This window comes from Nerophis ophidion, linkage group LG27 (assembly GCF_033978795.1).
Source record: "Nerophis ophidion isolate RoL-2023_Sa linkage group LG27, RoL_Noph_v1.0, whole genome shotgun sequence".
Taxonomy (NCBI): domain Eukaryota; kingdom Metazoa; phylum Chordata; class Actinopteri; order Syngnathiformes; family Syngnathidae; genus Nerophis; species Nerophis ophidion.
Genome location: NC_084637.1, coordinates 5,899,744 through 5,919,082, shown reverse-complemented (window position 1 = coordinate 5,919,082; position 19,339 = coordinate 5,899,744). Strand labels below are relative to the sequence as shown.

The 19,339-nt window shown below is 39.1% G+C and overlaps 2 protein-coding genes across 3 annotated transcripts in view; both read left to right on the top strand.

Moving 5' to 3' along the window:
- Positions 1-285: 285 nt before the first annotated feature.
- LOC133544082 (glycerol-3-phosphate dehydrogenase 1-like protein) lies at positions 286-13,933 on the top strand. Of its 2 annotated transcripts, none has more exons than XM_061889128.1 (9): positions 286-416; positions 581-747; positions 4,299-4,476; positions 8,361-8,501; positions 8,581-8,719; positions 8,806-8,918; positions 8,982-9,215; positions 12,255-12,361; positions 13,521-13,933. In XM_061889128.1, the coding sequence occupies exons 2-9, from the start codon at positions 707-709 to the stop codon at positions 13,615-13,617; spliced, it is 1,050 nt and encodes a 349-aa protein (XP_061745112.1). In that variant the 5' UTR covers positions 286-416; positions 581-706; the 3' UTR covers positions 13,618-13,933. The 2 variants fall into 2 exon arrangements, with proteins under 2 accessions (XP_061745112.1, XP_061745111.1); XM_061889127.1 differs by having other exon boundaries at positions 289-484.
- Positions 13,934-15,697: 1,764 nt separating this feature from the next.
- The window catches only part of fam171b (family with sequence similarity 171 member B), a 30,014-nt gene continuing 26,372 nt past the window's right edge, over positions 15,698-19,339 (top strand). The window contains exon 1 of the mRNA XM_061889304.1: positions 15,698-16,402. Coding sequence (XP_061745288.1) covers positions 16,192-16,402 — 211 coding nt within the window. The 5' untranslated portion in view covers positions 15,698-16,191. The remainder of the gene's footprint in view (positions 16,403-19,339) is intronic.

The window sequence follows — 19,339 nt, the reverse complement described above, 5'->3', positions numbered from 1 at the left end:
TTCTGTATTTTTATTTGGAAAAATATTTTGTAATTAGTCTTATTTTCTTGTGAACTATATCACCGGAAGTTTGTAGAATAGACGTTTCCGGTGTGACGTTGGTTAAAACTAATAGTCACATTTTGCCTGTATCTATTCTACGGCCTTCCCTTTCATTGTTTTAAGTATAAATAATATAAGTAAATTCAATTAAATAAACATGCTTTGAAAGATGTTTTAAATTGCTAAAAAAATATTTTGGAATTAGCCTTATTTTCTTGTTTACTCTATCACCGGAAGTTTCTGGATTAGACATTTCCGGTGTGACATTAGTCAAAACTAAAAGAAACATTTTGCCCTCTTTCTACTCTCTGGCGTTCCCTACTGTAAAAAATGAAATGACGTGAATAAACTTAACTTAAAGATGCCAATTTAAGGTGCGTAGTGTTTAAACATGTTTATGGCACGTTATGAAATTCGCAGCCAAACCTGTTCGCGTCGAATGGTGAGCATGTTGTCGCAAATAAAATGTGCGTTTTTTTAAATTGTTTTATTTGTATTGATTGTTGTTGTTGTTGTTGTTTATGCAATTTCGTTGCAGTGGAAGTCTTGGGTGGCTGATGAATCATTGGCACCGTGTGGGCGTATAAGGAAGTTAGGATCCGCCAAAGAAATAAAGTATACTTGCAGTCGAGTCCGGGATCTAGAAAGCAGAACCCGAACCAACATGCCTGGGACTAAAGTCTGCATCGTGGGATCAGGAAACTGGTAAAGTGGCTTTTTTTTTTTTTGGACGCATGTTTTCTAATAAGCTACGGTTTTAATTTTGCTTTGTTTTACTTTAAAGTCGAAAATAACCGATGCAAAGTGGTTACAAGTCAGTTTTCAGTCCATTGGCACACTAAATATATGCACTACACATGTTGCTAATAATAAGAATTAACCCGAGAACAGCGGTTCTTAAACCCATTTCACCAAGTATCATCTCAGAGAACACTGTAATGGCCACGTTAAACTACAGTAGCGTAGAATGCCTAGGTATTCATTAAAAACAAGGCAGCGCTTTTATTTAACAGTGGTGTCAAAGTTAAGGCCTGCAGGCCAGTTCCGGCCCTTAAATTAATGATCTATGGCCCCCGGGACAATATTTGATTAGTATTAGATTGATTGAAACTTTTATCAGTAGCTTGCACATCCATCCATCCATTTTCTACCGCTTATTCCCTTTCGGGGTCGCATTTCAGTACATATTCCGTACAATTGACCACTAAATGGTAACACCCGAATACGTTTTTCAACTTGTTTAAGTCGGGGTCCACGTTAATCAATTCATGGATCAAACGGTTACAGAAAAGTGGGACCCCATTATTCCGTGTTTCGCAGGGAAACCTGCGAAACAGGCTTGTAGGGATGAAATGGCCTCTGTGTTTTATTCTGACCTAACGTATATTCTGTTGTATCCGGTATTGAGCACTGTATAACGGATACACCACAGAAACTTTTACTGTATATATATATATATATATATATATATATATATATATATGTGTGTGTATATATATATATATATATATATATATATATATATATATATATATATATATATATATATATGTGTGTGTGTATATATATATATATGTGTGTGTGTGTGTATATATATATATATATATATGTGTGTGTGTATATATATATATATATATATATATATTCGTATTGTGAGGCAGACGCACTAACCCCTCTGCCACCGTGAAGCCATATATATATATATATATATATATATATCCATCCATCCATTTTCTACCGCTTATTCCCTTTCGGGGTTGCGGGGGGCGCTGGCGCCTATCTCAGCTACAATCGGGCGGAAGGCAGGGTACACCCTGGACAAGTCGCCACCTCATCGCAGGGCCAACACAGATAAACAGACAACATTCACACTCACATTCACACACTAGGGCCAATTCAGTGTTGCCAATCAACCTATCCCCAGGTGCATGTCTTAAGAAGTGGGAAGAAGCCGGAGTACCCGGAGGGAACCCACGCATTCACGGGGAGAACATGCAAACTCCACACAGAAAGATCCCGAGCCTGGATTTGAACCCAGGACTGCAGGACCTTCGTATTGTGAGGCAGACGCACTAACCCCTCTGCCACCGTGAAGCCATATATATATATATATATATATATATATATATATCTATATGTATCCATGGATGGATGGATATATATATATATATGTGTGTGTGTATATATATATATATATATATATATATATATACAATTGATTCTATGGTGTACATCCAGATCAGTGGTGTCAAAGTCAAGGCCCGCGGGCCGAATGAATGCTCTATGGCCCCCGGGATGAAATCTGATTAGTATTAGAACCGGCCCGCAGGCCACAGCCGCCTGCTGCTGTTTTGCATGCACCAGTACTCCATCAGTGTTGGCGCTAAGAATTTTCAAAATGGGGTCTGAGGGACCCCATCAAGTCATGTTTATAACTGAATTAATTTAAATATGCATAAAAATGTGTTTTGTTTTGTATTTTTTTTCAATGAGTGAAGTAACGTTTATGACAATCTTTCTCCAAAACACAATATAAAATGTGAGAGTTAACAGGATAATGCATACATTTATCTTTTTTTTTTCAAAACGTTCTCAAAAAAGTGGCACCCCATTTTCCATGCGAAACAGGCTTGTAGGGATGATATAGCCCAGGGGTAGGGAACCTATGGCTCGCGAGCCAGATGTGGCTCTTTTGATGACTGCATCTGGCTCTCGGATAAATCTGAGCTAACATTGCTTAACACGATAAACAATGAATAATTCCACTTGTAATCACAGTGTTAAAAATAACGTTCAAAATATAAAATATTGTCATGCATTTTTATGTTCAAGAAGTTGGCAAGAAGTCATTTATTTATTATTGGTTAGTGTGGGGATTGCCCTCCAGGGGGTTCTTCAGACCACCAAGCACTGACATGAGAGCCAGTTTCAGGGTTACAATATTGTTATAAGTCTCTCAGTTGCTTTCCGGCAATTGTCTTTTTCTCTTTCATTCTCGCTCGCGCCCTGGTTTCTAGCCCCAAGCCCGTCTCTCCTCCTGGCTGCTGCTTATAACATAGCGACAGGTGATCAGATAAAAAGGCCCAGGTGGGCTGTCTATGCACCTGTTGCTGAATTCCAGGCCTGTCCTGGCAACACCCTGCTTCGCTGCAGGCCCGCAGGCCACGCCGCGCCACAGTTAGCCTCAGAATAACAATGTTATTACAAAGAATGAGAGACCAGTCTAGAAATGTTGGTCTTTCTCAAAAATGCACGCGTTTTGTTTTGTTCAGTGTTAAAAAAAATATTATATGGCTCTTACGGAAATACATTTTAAAATATTTGGCTTCTTGGCTCTCCCAGCCAAAAAGGTTCCCGACCCCTGATATAGCCACTGTGTTTTTTTCTGACCTAACGTATATTTTGCTCAATTGTATGGTGTCCAGCTACATCAGTGGTGTCAAAGTCAAGGCCCGTGGGCCGAATAAGTGATCTACGGCCCCCGGGATGATATCTGATTAGGATTAGAACCGGCCCGCAGGCCACAGCCGCCTGCTGCTTTTTTTCACGCACCGATATTCCATAAGTGTTGGTGCTAGGAATTTTCAAAATGGGGTCCCAGGGACCCCATCAAGTCATAAAAATGGGGTTCCAATGTTTTGTAAACCTTTTCAAAACACATGATAAATTTAGTATCTCACATTCTATAGTGTGTTTAGGGAAAAGGTTTTTATAAACATTACTTAATTCATTTTAAAAAATAATACAAAAGAAAACACATTTTTATGCATATGTATATTTATTATTTATTTATTAAGTTATTCACTCACTTTCTTCTTTCCTTCATGGATCTAAACTTCACCGCTGCCGGTATTTATTTATTTTTCTGTATTTTTATTTTAGTATTTTCAGAATGTGTTTGTTCTATTTTTGGCCAAAGTAAGACAAAGAAAACAATCTGAAGTTGACTTAATTTTTTAGTTTTAATGCCATGCACAGATTTTCCTCCACGCGGCCCCTGAGCTAAAATGAGTTTGACACCCCTGATTTAACAAATATATTTGATATTTTTGGCCACTTTTAACATCACACACAGTTTAAACAGGAACACTGTGTTTGAATACAGGAACATAAAATCAAGTCATACACTGACGTCAAAAAGCCAGCATTTACTATGTTTCTATGTATAATTACTTTGAGTTGGTTTCTGTGTTGTATTGCTTTTTTAGCTTTTACACGAACGTATTATTGAATTAATCATATTGTTGTTTTTAAAGGGGCTCTTCAATTGCCAAAATCATTGGGAAAAATGTCAGAGCTTCCAACCGGTTCGACCCACTGGTGAACATGTGGGTTTATGAGGAAGTGGTCTCTGGGAGAAAGCTGACGGAGATCATCAACACCGAGCACGAAAACGTCAAATATTTGCCTGGTCACAAGCTGCCAAAGAATGTGGTAAATGTCCAATTTTCATTTATACATTGGAAGTCTCTTTAATCAAGATGTAAGACATTTTTTTTACTTGGGTAGGCGAATAATGGCGACACTGCAAATTCTGAAATTGATCCGATACCAAGTAAATACAAGACTGATAGTTTTTACTTGACATTTTTCAGGATCCTTGAACTATTTTGTATTCCATTCCTTTCATTTGTTGATTATAATCAAAATAAAACACAATAAGACATTAATTTAACAATAGAGTTGTAACTGTTTTCATATGCCGCAGTTTTTATGAGTCAGAAATGTTGACCCATATTTCACCAAAGTTATGTATGCCCTTCGAAAATTGTCACACAACCAAATGCGGAACAAACCACTCTGTTTGCCAGTAAGTAATTCCACAGAATCAAGAACCCAAACAAAGAATCCTGCCCATTGCTGACTCAGTTTCTGTGCCTTGCCTTATTGAGTACTGCTGCTAAATAAGCCATCATGGGGCCCCAAAAATTGTGAGTGCCAGTACTTTGATGTACTGGAGAAGGTGAGAAACACAATTTAAATCAAGGAAGAAATAATAAACAAAAATATGCTCTATGCCAGGGGTGGCCACACTTTTTCTGCAGCCGAGCTACTTTTCAATTGACCAACTCGAGGGGATCTACCTCATTTATATATATCATTTATATTTATTTATTTATGAAAGAGACATTTTTGTAAACAAGTTTAATGTGTTTAATGATAATACAAGCATGTGCAACACATATAGATGTCTTTCTTTCACGAAGACAAGAATATAAGTTGGTGTATTACCTGATTCTGATGACTTGCATTGATTGGAATCAGACAGTAATGATGATAACGCCCACATTTTCAAATGGAGGAGAAAAAAAGTTGTCCTTTCTGTACAATACCACATGAAAGTGGTTGGTTTTTGGCATCTAATTCATCCAGGTTCCATAAACTTTACAAGAAAAACATTGGCGGAAAATTCCGTAGCTTGCTTGATTGACATTCACGGCACCCGAGGGTCTTGTGAGATGACGCTGGCTGCTGCCAGTTCATTATTATGAAAAAATGACAGAGAGGAAGGCGAGAAACACTTTTTATTTCAACAGACTTTCGCGCCGTCCCTTCCGGCAAAACTCTAAAGGCCGACTGCACATTTCCTATCTTCACAATAAAAGCCCTGCTTGATGCTGCCTGCGCTAACAAAATAAGAGTCTCGGAAAGCTGGCGTGCACAAGTGATGTGCACGCCAGCTTTCTGAGGGATCGCTTGTGCACGCCAGTTTTCCGAGACTCTGTATTTAGTTAGCGCAGGCAGCATGAAGCAGGGCTTTTATTGTGGGGGGAGGAGTATATTTACTGCTGTTGTGTGTGCAGTTGTGCACTGCACTCTCTAAAAGCCGTAGGCGTTATTGTCACATATGCATGATTGATTGATTGAAACTTTTATTCGTAGATTGCACAGTAAAGTACATATTCCGTACAATTGACCACTAAATGGTAACACCCGAATAAGTTTTTCAACTTGTTTAAGTCGGGGTCCACGTTAATCAATTCATGGTACAAATATTGGCGGCAAATTCCGTAGCTGGCTTGATTGACAAATATATACTCACGCCCCGCCTCCAACCACGGCCTCACCCCTCACCTCCAGAAATCGGAGGTCTCAAGGTTGGCAAGTATGTCTTACCATAATATGTTTGGTTAACATAGCAGTTGGTTATTTATGCCTCATATAACGTACACTTATTCAGCCTGTTGTTCACTATTCTTTATTTATTTTAAATTGCCTTTCAAATGTCTATTCTTGGTGTTGGATTTTATCAAATAAATTTCCCCCAAAATGCGACTTATATTCCACCACAACGTACATATGTTTTTTTCCTTCTTTGTTATCCTTTTTCGGCCGGTGCGACTTATACTCCGGAGCGATTTATAATCCGAAAAATACAATAGTTTTCTAACAGTATTTAAAAGCCATATTTGCACAATTTACAGTGACAGAATTGGTTTGTTGTGTACAATAGCTGAGACAGTGTTCATTTTGTTGACGAAAAATTTTCGTCATAGTTATCGTCAACAACTTTTTTTTTTCTGACTAAAACGAGACAATAACTAAATAAAAAATAATTTACGTGGACTAAGACGATGACGAGGTGTATTGACACATTCGTCAACGAATAAAAACTACACAAAAATGTCTGCCAGAGACGAGATCCAATCGGAACTCATTTCGTCAGGAAGAGGCGGGAGGAGTTGGGAAGAGAACCAATCAGAGCGACGTGGTAAGGAAGTTATGTAAACGTAGTTTGCGTTTGAGAAGACAACATGTCAACGCCGGGGAGGAAGAGGAGAGAGGACATATGGGGAAATTTTATATTTGACGTCCAAGATAACAAGTCGCAGTGTAAGAAACGCAGCGGCACAACAAACTTGAAGCGACATTTACAGTCGAATCACCCCGAAATCCACACACAGGTAAGCATTTTCCACAACATACAACTCACTCGACTTTATCCCGTTTATTACACGGCTTACTCGTGAAACACTAAATTTGAGACATGATTTTCATCAAAACACGACTTGTATCGGCGATTTTTCCGCTGTTTTGCTTTGACTTTCAGAAATTGAAGGGAAAGTTTACATATTACCCTTTAGTCGACTAAATCAATCAATCAATCAATGTTTATTTATATAGCCCCAAATCACAAATGTCTCAAAGGACTGCACAAATCATTACGACTACAACATCCTCGGAAGAACCCACAAAAGGGCAAGGAAAACTCACACCCAGTGGGCAGGGAGAATTCACATCCAGTGGGACGCCAGTGACAATGCTGACTATGAGAAACCTTGGAGAGGACCTCAGATGTGGGCAACCCCCCCCCCCCCCCTCTAGGGGACCGAAAGCAATGGATGTCGAGCGGGTCTAACATGATACTGTGAAAGTTCAATCCATAGTGGCTCCAACACAGCCGCGAGAGTTCAGTTCAAGCGGATCCAAGACAGCAACGAGAGTCCCGTCCGCAGGAAACCATCTCAAGCGGAGGCGGATCAGCAGCGTAGAGATGTCCCCAACCGATACACAGGCGAGCGGTCCATCCTGGCTCTCGACTCTGGACAGCCAGTACTTCATCCATGGTCATCGGACCGGACCCCCTCCACAAGGGAGGGGGGGACATAGGAGAAAAAAGAAAAGAAGCGGCAGATCAACTGGTCTAAAAAGGAGGTCTATTTAAAGGCTAGAGTATACAGATGAGTTTTAAGGTGAGACTTAAATGCTTCTACTGAGGTAGCATCTCGAACTGTTACCGGGAGGGCATTCCAGAGTACTGGAGCCCGAACGGAAAACGCTCTATAACGAAATCTACTGTAGTTTTCCTCGACTATAATCTTATGATATTTCGTCAACTAAAACTAAAACAATTTACCAACCGGTTTAGCTCGGTTGGTAGAGTGGCCGTGCCAGCAACTTGAGGGTTGCAGGTTCGATTCCCACTTCTGCCAACCTAGTCACTGCCGTTGGGTCCTTGGGCAAGACACTTTACCCACCTGCTCCCAGTGCCACCCACACTGGTTTGAGTGTAACTTAGATATTGGGTTTCACTATGTAAAGCGCTTTGAGTCACTAGAGAAAAAAGCGCTATATAAATATAATTCACAATTTAAATAACTAAATTATGACTAAAACTAAATTACATTTTAGTCAAAAGACTATGACTAAAACTAAATCAAATTTTGCTGTCAAAATTAACACTGAGCTGAGATAAGTTTACAGTTATTTTTTTAAAACAAGACGCTGTACAGATCTCTTGAAAAGAGCAAAAGAAAAAGCACAGCATTGTCTGCCCTCATTTTGTTACTGTTTTTTTTTTGTTTTTTTTTTGACAGGTGGCTGTTCCAGATGTCACAGAGGCCGTGAAAGGAGCCAAGTTGCTCATTTTTGTCATCCCACATCAATTCATCAGCAGTATTTGTGACCAGATAAAGCCTCACATCGCAGACGGGGCGATCGGCATTTCCCTCATCAAAGTGATATTCTCTTCGTCTCGCACCTTCTGATGGCGAGAGCGAAACATTTAAGGCTGTGTGGTTCCTTACGTAATTGCAGGGCATTGACGAGGGTCCCAATGGACTGAAGCTCATCTCAGACATCATTAGAGAGAAACTAGAGATTGATGTCAGCGTCCTGATGGGGGCCAACATCGCCAGTGAGGTGGCAGATGGGAAGTTCTGTGAAACGACCATCGGTGAGACGGTTTTTTTTGTTATTCTTTTTAGTCGATTGTCAGTGCTTGCTGGTTATGTTACCTATGTTTTATTTCTAAATCCGTAGGCTCAAAAAATGAAGCAAACGGACTTATCTTCAAAGAGCTGCTTCAGACTCCTAACTTCCGTGTGACCGTGGTGCAGGAGAGTGACACGGTGGAGCTGTGTGGAGCCCTCAAGGTACCATGAGCTCGCGGTGTAAGAAGGGTAGGAAAATTACTTTGTATTATTTTGGCGTTCTAGAACATCGTGGCCGTGGGGGCCGGCTTCTGCGACGGCCTCGGGTTCGGCGACAACACAAAGGCAGCGGTTATCAGGCTGGGTTTGATGGAGATGGTTGCCTTCGCCAGGTTGTTCTGCAAGAGCCAGGTCAACTACAGCACCTTCCTGGAGAGCTGCGGCGTTGCTGACCTCATCACCACCTGCTACGGGGGACGGAACCGCAAAGTTGCCGAGGCCTTCGTCAAAACATCAAAGGTGATTTTTTTTTTTTTGCACAATTTCCTGTCTCCTGAGATTCCTTGATTCGTGGTCAAAAGTTTACATACACTCGTTAAAGGCCTACTGAAAGCCACTACTACCGACCACGCAGTCTGATAGTTTATATATCAATGATGAAATATTAAATAAATGATAAATGGGTTGTACTTGTATAGCGCTTTTCAATCAATCAATCAATCAATGTTTATTTATAAAGCCCCAAATCACAAATGTCTCAAAGGACTGCACAAATCATTACAACTGCAACATCCTCGGAAGAACCCACAAAAGGGCAAGGAAAACTCACACCCAGTGGGCAGGGAGAATTCACATCCAGTGGGACGCCAGTGACAATGCTGACTATGAGAAACCTTGGAGAGGACCTCAGATGTGGGCAACCCCCCCCTCTAGGGGACCGAAAGCAATGGATGTCGAGCGGGTCTAACATGATACTGTGAAAGTTCAATCCATAGTGGCTCCAACACAGCCGCGAGAGTTCAGTTCAAGCGGATCCAAGATAGCAGCGAGAGTCCCGTCCACAGGAAACCATCTCAAGCGGATCAGTAGTGTAGAGATGTCCCCAACCGATATAGGCGAGCGGTCCATCCTGGGTCCCGACGAACGGTCCATCCTGGGTCTCGACTCTGGACAGCCAGTACTTCATCCATGGTCATCGGACCGGACCCCCTCCACTAGGGAGGGGGGACATAGGAGAAAGGAAAGAAGCGGCAGATCAACTGGTCTAAAAAGGAGGTATATTTAAAGGCTAGAGTATACAGATGAGTTTTAAGGTGAGACTTAAATGCTTCTACTGAGGTAGCATCTCGAACTGTTACCGGGAGGGCATTCCAGAGTACTGGAGCCCGAACGGAAAAAGCTCTATAGCCCGCAGACTTTTTTTGGGCTCTAGGAATCACTAATAAGCCGGAGTCTTTTGAACGCAGATTTATTGCCGGGACATATGGTACAATACAATCGGCAAGATAGGCTGGAGCTAGACCGTGTAGTATTTTATACGTAAGTAGTAAAACCTTAAAGTCACATCTTAAGTGCACAGGAAGCCAGTGCAGGTGAGCCAGTATAGGTATATATGTATGTATATATGTATATAAAGGTATATACAGTACAGGCGTAATGTGATCAAACTTTCTTGTTCTTGTCAAAAGTCTAGCAGCCGCATTTTGTACCAACTGTAATCTTTTAATGCTAGACATGGGGAGACCCGAAAATAATACGTTACAGTAATCGAGACGAGACGTAACAAACGCATGGATAATGATCTCAGCGTCTTTAGTGGACAAAATGAAGCGAATTTTAGCGATATTACGGAGATGAAAGAAGGCCGTTTTAGTAACGCTTTTAATGTGTGACTCAAAGGAGAGAGTTGGGTCGAAGATAATACCCAGATTTTTTACCGAGTCACCTTGTTTTATTATTTGGTTGTCAAATGTTTCTACCTTCAAGGTACTCAAAGCGCTTTGACACTACTTCCACATTCACACACTGATGGAGGGAGCTGTCATGCAAGGCGCTAACCAGCACCCATCAGGAGCAAGGGTGAAGTGTCTTGCTCAGGACACAACGGACGTGACGAGGTCGGTACTAGGTGGGGATTGAACCAGGGACCCTCGGGTTGCGCACGGCCACTCTACCACTGCGCCACGCCGTCCCCATATTTCACTGTTTGTTGCATTTTTGTTGCGTTTCACTTGATTGTAAAATATATCGTTGGGAAGGGGGCGTGACATTCATATTTTGTCAATATTCAGTATCTTATCCGTCATAGAAAAATGAAATATGCCATTACGTTTTTTTAAGGCTGTTTGTTATAACGTTTTTAGCATTCAATCAGACATTATTGTGAGGCGTTGTATTAGTGTTCATAAAAATCGATATACCGGCCCCCAGACACGTTTTTAGATCTCTAAATTAAATTAAATTAAAGGGGAACATTATCACCAAATCGAGAGGAGCCAGATGAGGTGGTTCGGGCATCTGGTCAGGATGCCACCCGAACGCCTCCCTAGGGAGGTGTTTAGGGCACGTCCAACCGGTAGGAGGCCACGGGGAAGACCCAGGACACGTTGGGAAGACTATGTCTCCCGGCTGGCCTGGGAACGCCTCGGGATCCCCCGGGAAGAGCTAGACGAAGTGGCTGGGGAGAGGGAAGTCTGGGTTTCCCTGCTTAGGCTGTTGCCCCCGCGACCCGACCTCGGATAAGCGGAAGATGATGGATGGATTATCACCAAATTTATGCAAGCGACAATATATACCAGGGGTAGGGAACCTATGGCTCGCGAGCCAGATGTGGCTCTTTTGATGACTGCATCCGGCTCTCGGATAAATCTGAGCTGACATTGCTTAACATGATAAGCACTTGTAGTAAGTGTTAAAAATAATGTTCAAAACATAAAACATTTTCATGCATTTTTAGTCCATCCATCCGTTTACTACCGCACCTGGTCAAGAAGTTGCGTTAAGAAGTTATTTATTAATTATTGGTTAGTGTGGGGCTTGTCCTCCAGGGGGTTCTTCAGACCACCAAGCACCGACATGAGAGCCCGTTTCAGGGTTACACTATTGTTTTATTTTTCCAGTCTCGGAAAGCTTTAAGAGGGATCGCTTGTGCACGCCAGTTTTCCGAGACTCTGTATTTAGTTAGCGCAGGCAGCATGAAGCAGGGCTTTTATTGTGAAGATAGGAAATGTGCAGTCGGCCTTTAGAGTTTTGACGGAAGGTACGGCGCGAGAGTCTGTTGAAATAAAAAGTGTTTCTCGCCTTCCTCTCGGTCATTTTTAATAATAATGATCTTGCAGCAGCCAGCGTCATCTCACAAGACCCTCCGGTACCGTGAATGTCATTTAAGTGACGTCTTGGTGAAGATTGAGGATCACTAATTTTTAGGTCTATTTTTTTTAAAAGCCTGGCTGGAGATCGACTGACACACCCCCCGCGGTCGACTGGTAGCTCGCGATCGACGTAATGGGCACCCCTGCTGTAAACGCTATTAAAAATCTCGCGGCTGTTTTTCAACAGTCCATTGCTGAGCTGGAGGCCGAAATGCTCAATGGCCAGAAACTGCAGGGACCACAGACTTCGGCTGAAGTCTACAAGATGCTTCAGAAGAAGGACATGGTCAGCAAGTAAGTCATCTCGCCATTACATCATTTTGACCCTGACTATATTGACTTGTGATTTATTTTGTGATTGTCGAAGCTTATAAGTTGCAATTTTTTGAGGCTAATTTATTTCTGTAACATTTTAGGAATTTGTTATCTATATTTTAAGCAGTCTTGGTAACCATAACCCAGAAAGAATGTAATTTCAACAAATCTAAACATGAGATTTTTTGTGTGGAACATCTTCTGAAATTGATACCATACCAACTTTATTCATAAAGCCTTTTAAAAGCAACCACAGTTGAAGACCAAAGGGCTGTACACCACTAATAAATACAGGCAAAGGACAGGTTAAAAAAAAAAACATTTAAAAGAGAGGTAAAATACACATTGAAAAATGAAATACAAATTATCTTAAGAACAATTTGTAGGATAAAAACAGTTTAGAGTGTCAAGCCAGTAGTAAGTTACCAGTCTTGCCAGGGGCGGCATAGCTCGGTTGGTAGAGTGGCCGTGCCAGCAACTTGAGGGTTGCAGGTTCGATTCCCACTTCCGCCATCCTAGTCACTGCCGTTGTGTCCTTGGGCAAGACACTTTACCCACCTGCTCCCAGTGCCACCCACACTGGTTTAAATGTAACTTAGATATTGGGTTTCACTATGTAAAGTGCTTTGAGTCACTAGAGAAAAGCGCTATATAAATATAATTCACTTCACTTCATCTTGCTGGCTTTTTTTGAGAGGCCTTATTTCACAGGATTTTTTTCCCAAAAACTATAATGAAAGGTGAGGTTATTTTCAGCTGTGTATTGCAATAAAATGTGGAGACATGTTACTACATGTTGATGCTCTGATGACTACCAAAAGAACACTGACTGCTCCAAGCGTCATTTATTTTATTTTTTTTCCATTGAAAGGCGTACTGTAATGTAAAAGCTTGATTAGTGTATGCGACGATCAGGCATAGCAGTTGTTGACATGCTCCCAGGATGCAGAGAACGTAGGCAAAGTGCAAGCAGTAGGTCTCTTTATTAGGTAACAGGCAGAAGGAAAATAACACAGTTCTAGCAGGAACTCAGAAAGAAACAGAGCACTTTGACATAAAGGGAATATAGAACCAGCATTGAAGGAGGGAACGAGGTGGAACTAAATAGAACTAATTAACAATGCGAAACCTCTTTTAGGTTCCCACTATTTGGAGCCATATACATGATCTGCTATGAAGGCAAAGAGGTGAAAGAGTTCATCACCTGCCTGCAGAACCACCCGGAACACATGTAAGGTGATTTAAGCGTGCAAAAGAGAGAACTGCTGCTTTCTGACCCTTAAAGGCAGACAAACATGATCATTTCAATAAGTATAGTTTAGCGGGACAAAACCAGCACTATTTTTATTTTTTTGTATTGTAAGATCTGTCTTAATTTAGCTTCATTTATGATTTAATTTCATGTCAATAAAATGTTGATATGGTTATATATTAATTTCAAAAAAGCTATTTTTTTAATTGTAATATGGGTAACAATTTGGGATCTGATTGCTTTGCTACATTTTGTTACTTGGGATAAAGTGTCTTTAATTAAATGTTTCAACTTTTAAAGTGATTCGTGATCTTTTTTATTGTACTGGGTGCCCAAAGGCAACGTGCAGGTGAACATTATTACATGCCCTCATACTTATATACACACATATTCATAATATACACGTGCATCTCAATAAATTGACAATATGGTGCAACAGTTATTTGATTTCATTTAGACCAGAGGTGTCAAACCTACGGGCCGGATCAGGCCTGCGAACAGGTTTTATCCGGCCCGCTGGATAAGTTTGCTAAGTATAAAAATGAGCCAAATTGTTTTAATGAAAGAAACTGCTGTTCTGAATGTGTCCACTAGATGTCGCAATAGAAATTATTTGTATCTTTGTAGATGAGGCTACATACGTTAAAAAAAACCACATGATGTTAGTGCACCAGTCGAGGAAAATGATCAAACTACATAAATAGCATCCTGTAATTTGATTTTAATATTATTTTTTATCTTGATAGATTAAAAATCAACACTAATATTAGAGTTTACTGATGAACATTGTCACATCATTTATTCAGAAAGTACAGATAACGACAAATAAAGAGAGAATACTATTAACCGCAACATGTAAGTGTAAAAAAAAAACATTTTGATTTGTACATTTTAAGAATGTACTTATTCCATTTTTAAACAAAACAATCTGAAGTTGTCTTTATTTTTAAGATATCGTGCCGGGATTTACCCACTTGGGAGTAGATTTTTCTCCATGTGGCCCCCCCGATCTAAAATGAGTTTGACACCCCTGATTTAAACAAAGAGAGCAATTTAATGTTCAGTTTGTTTTTGCAGTTCATTAGCTGATTAGTGAGCGATGAACACGTTTCTAATATAGCAGTTTTTTGGCATTTTTCATATTTCATTATGGATACTGAATTTGTGGGTTTATTTGATGCAATATATAGTCATGAAAGATGTTAAAAATCCATCCATTTCCTACCGCTTGTTCCTTTTGGGGTCGCTGGAGCCTATCTCAGCTGCATTCGGGCGGAAGGCGGGGTACACCCTGGACAAGTCGCCACCTCATCGCAGGGCCGAGATATTAAAAATATGTTCTTGAAATATTTTTATTTTCTTTACATCAAATTATGCTGACAATTTCTGGCCCTGCGATGAGGTGGCGACTTGTCCAGGGTGTACCCCGCCTTCTGCCCGATTGTAGCTGAGATAGGCGCCAGCGCCCCCCGCGGCCCCAAAAAGGGAATAAGTGGTAGAAATGGATGGATGGATGGATGGAAATATTTGACTGTGTTTATTAATAATTTATAGAATTTCCCTTTTTGAATCAACTTACCTTTCCAAATATATTTTTAAAAAATACAGCTGTATCTCATTTATTTATTTACTTATGTATAGAATATAATAAAATGCTTCATCGCCATCAAACATGACAATACAGTTTTATTAAATGACATTAAAATACATCCATCCATCCATTTTCTACCGCTTATTCCCTTTTGGGGTCGCGGGAGGGTCGCTGTAGCCTATCTCAGCTGCATTCGGGCGGAAGGGTTGGTACACCCTGGACAAGTCGCCACCTCATCGCAGGGCCAAGATATTAAAAATATGTTCTTGAAATATTTGACTCTGTGTATTAATAATTTATAGAATTTCACTTTTTGAATCAACTTACCTTTCCAAATATATTATATTTTGATAAAATACACCTGTATCTCATTTATTTATTTACTTATGTATAGAATATAATAAAATGCTTCTTTGCCATCAATACAGTTTTATTAAATGACATTAATATACATTACTTTTTTATTTTTAAATATTATTTTGACACTGTGCTGAGGGCTGATTAAAAAAAAAACAAGGTGCGGGGAGCCCTGGCCTATAAATCTATAAACAGAAAAAGCCTGGCTGTGCAGGATGACGTCACAACACCCCCTGTACCCAAGACAAAGATTTACGAAGACCTCTCACTCTGATGCTTTCATGTTTCAGTCTTCTTGTGGTCGATATTTATTTTATCGCGGTATTTTTTAAATTCGAATCTGACTCTTTTAAAATCTTGAAATTTTTCGGCAAAATAATTTACACAAATTTACTTATTTTGTTGTAGTGATTAGAGAATAGTGATACCTCTGTCGCTTGTTAACGATCTCGGGCTCCACACGCCCAGCCTCAGCATCAGCGCATCTTTAACCCAGTTGGGCTCGACAAGAAGGACCAGAACCGAAGCGGGACTCAAGCTTCCTCTTTGCGGCAAACCCCCTTGCTCTCGGCGGTTCGTTATGTCTTTGGGCCCGCTCCCCGCCTCGCCATGCCCGATGTTGAGCGCCGCCTGACCCCCCCGCTGCTGCTGCCGCTCTTTGTGCCGTCTTTGCTTCTGGTTTCCTGCCTGCATGCGCCAGTGGGAGCCGCGGAGGAGGGCGGCGGCCTTCCCCCCTCGACGCCCGGGGACAATGGCCTCACCGCCGCTACCACGCCGACCTCCCCGGGGATGTTCCTCCAGACCACCGCCTTAACCGAAGGTGACCGCTCGGTGACGTCATCTTTTATAATACCACCACGTGTCGCCGTCGGATGTATTTTGTTGTTATTGTTGTCGATACTGTTGGGACATATTTGCAACCATATTAAGTAATAATATGGTTCTCTACACCAAAATTAACGTATTTATTGTGTGAATACTCCAAAGCATTCACACAATAACAAGGTTTTCTACACCAAAATGAATCTACTTATTATTATTGTGTGAGTGCTCCGAAGAATTCACGCTTATGGTTTTTCTACACCAAAATTCATCCATTTATTATTATTCGTATTGTGTGAATGCTTCAAAACATTCACACATATAGTTTTCTACACCAAAATTAATCTATTTATTGTGTGAATGCTTCAAAACATTCACTCATATGGTTTTCTACACCAAAATTAATCTATTTATTGTGTGAATGCTTCAAATCATTCACACATATGATTTTGTACTCCAAAATTAATGTATTTATTGTGTAAATGCTCCAAATCATTCACATACATGGTTTTCTACACCAAAATTCATCCATTTATTATTATTGTGTGAATGCTCCAAAACATTCACTCATATAGTTTTCTACACCAAAATTAATCTATTTATTGTGTGAATGCTTCAAATCATTCACACATATGATTTTGTACTCCAAAATTAATGTATTTATTGTGTAAATGCTCCAAATCATTCACATACATGGTTTTCTACACCAAAATTCATCCATTTATTATTATTGTTTGAATGCTCCAAAGCATTCATGCGTATGGTTTTCTTCACCAAAATTCATGTATTTATTATTATTTGTATTGTTTGAATGCTCCAAAACATTCACACACATGGTTTTGTACACCAAAAATCAGTTATTTATTATGGGAATGCTCCAAAGCATTCACATATATAATTTTCTACACCAAAATTATTTTATTTATTGTGTGAATTCTCCAAAGAATTCACGCTTATGGTTTTTCTACACCAAAATTCATCCATTTATTATTATTATTCGTATTGTGTGAATGCTCCAAAACATTCACACATATGGTTTTCTACACCAAAATTAATCTATTTATTGTGTGAATGCTTCAAATCATTCACACATAAGATGTTCTACTCCAAAATTAATGTATTTATTGTGTAAATGCTCCGAAGCATTCACATACATGGTTTTCTACACCAAAATTCATCCATTTATTATTATTGTTTGAATGCTCCAAAGCATCCATGCGTATGGTTTTCTTCACCAAAATTCATGTATTTATTATTATTTGTATTGTGTGAATGCTCCAAAACATTCACACACATGGTTTTGTACACCAAAATTCATTTATTTATTATGGGAATGCTCCAAAGCATTCACATATATAATTTTCTACACCAACATTATTTTATTTATTGTGTGAATTCTCCAAAGAATTCACGCTTATGGTTTTTCTACACCAAAATTCATCCATTTATTATTATTATTCGTACTGTGTGAATGCTCCAAAACATTCACACATATGGTTTTCTACACCAAAATTAATCTATTTATTGTGTGAATGCTTCAAATCATTCACACATATGATTTTGTACTCCAAAATTAATGTATTTATTGTGTAAATGCTCCAAATCATTCACATACATGGTTTTCTACACCAAAATTCATCCATTTATTATTATTGTTTGAATGCTCCAAAGCATTCATGCGTATGGTTTTCTTCACCAAAATTCATGTATTTATTATTATTTGTATTGTTTGAATGCTCCAAAACATTCACACACATGGTTTTGTACACCAAAAATCAGTTATTTATTATGGGAATGCTCCAAAGCATTCACATATATAATTTTCTACACCAAAATTATTTTATTTATTGTGTGAATTCTCCAAAGAATTCACGCTTATGGTTTTTCTACACCAAAATTCATCCATTTATTATTATTATTCGTATTGTGTGAATGCTCCAAAACATTCACACATATGGTTTTCTACACCAAAATTAATCTATTTATTGTGTGAATGCTTCAAATCATTCACACATAAGATGTTCTACTCCAAAATTAATGTATTTATTGTGTAAATGCTCCGAAGCATTCACATACATGGTTTTCTACACCAAAATTCATCCATTTATTATTATTGTTTGAATGCTCCAAAGCATCCATGCGTATGGTTTTCTTCACCAAAATTCATGTATTTATTATTATTTGTATTGTGTGAATGCTCCAAAACATTCACACACATGGTTTTGTACACCAAAATTCATTTATTTATTATGGGAATGCTCCAAAGCATTCACATATATAATTTTCTACACCAACATTATTTTATTTATTGTGTGAATTCTCCAAAGAATTCACGCTTATGGTTTTTCTACACCAAAATTCATCCATTTATTATTATTATTCGTACTGTGTGAATGCTCCAAAACATTCACACATATGGTTTTCTACACCAAAATTAATCTATTTATTGTGTGAATGCTTCAAATCATTCACACATATGATTTTGTACTCCAAAATTAATTTATTTATTGTGTAAATGCTCCAAAGCATTCACATACATGGTTTTCTACACCAAAATTCATCCATTTATTATTATTGTTTGAATGCTCCAAAGCATTCATGCGTATGGTTTTCTTCACCAAAATTCATGTATTTATTATTATTTGTATTGTGTGAATGCTCCAAAACATTCACACACATGGTTTTGTACACCAAAATTCATTTATTTATTATGGGAATGCTCCAAAGCATTCACATATATAATTTTCTACACCAAAATTATTTTATTTATTGTGTGAATTCTGCAAAGAATTCACGCTTATGGTTTTTCTACACCAAAATTCATCCATTTATTATTATTATTCGTACTGTGTGAATGCTCCAAAACATTCACTCATATGGTTTTCTACACCAAAATTAATCTATTTATTGTGTGAATGCTTCAAATCATTCACAC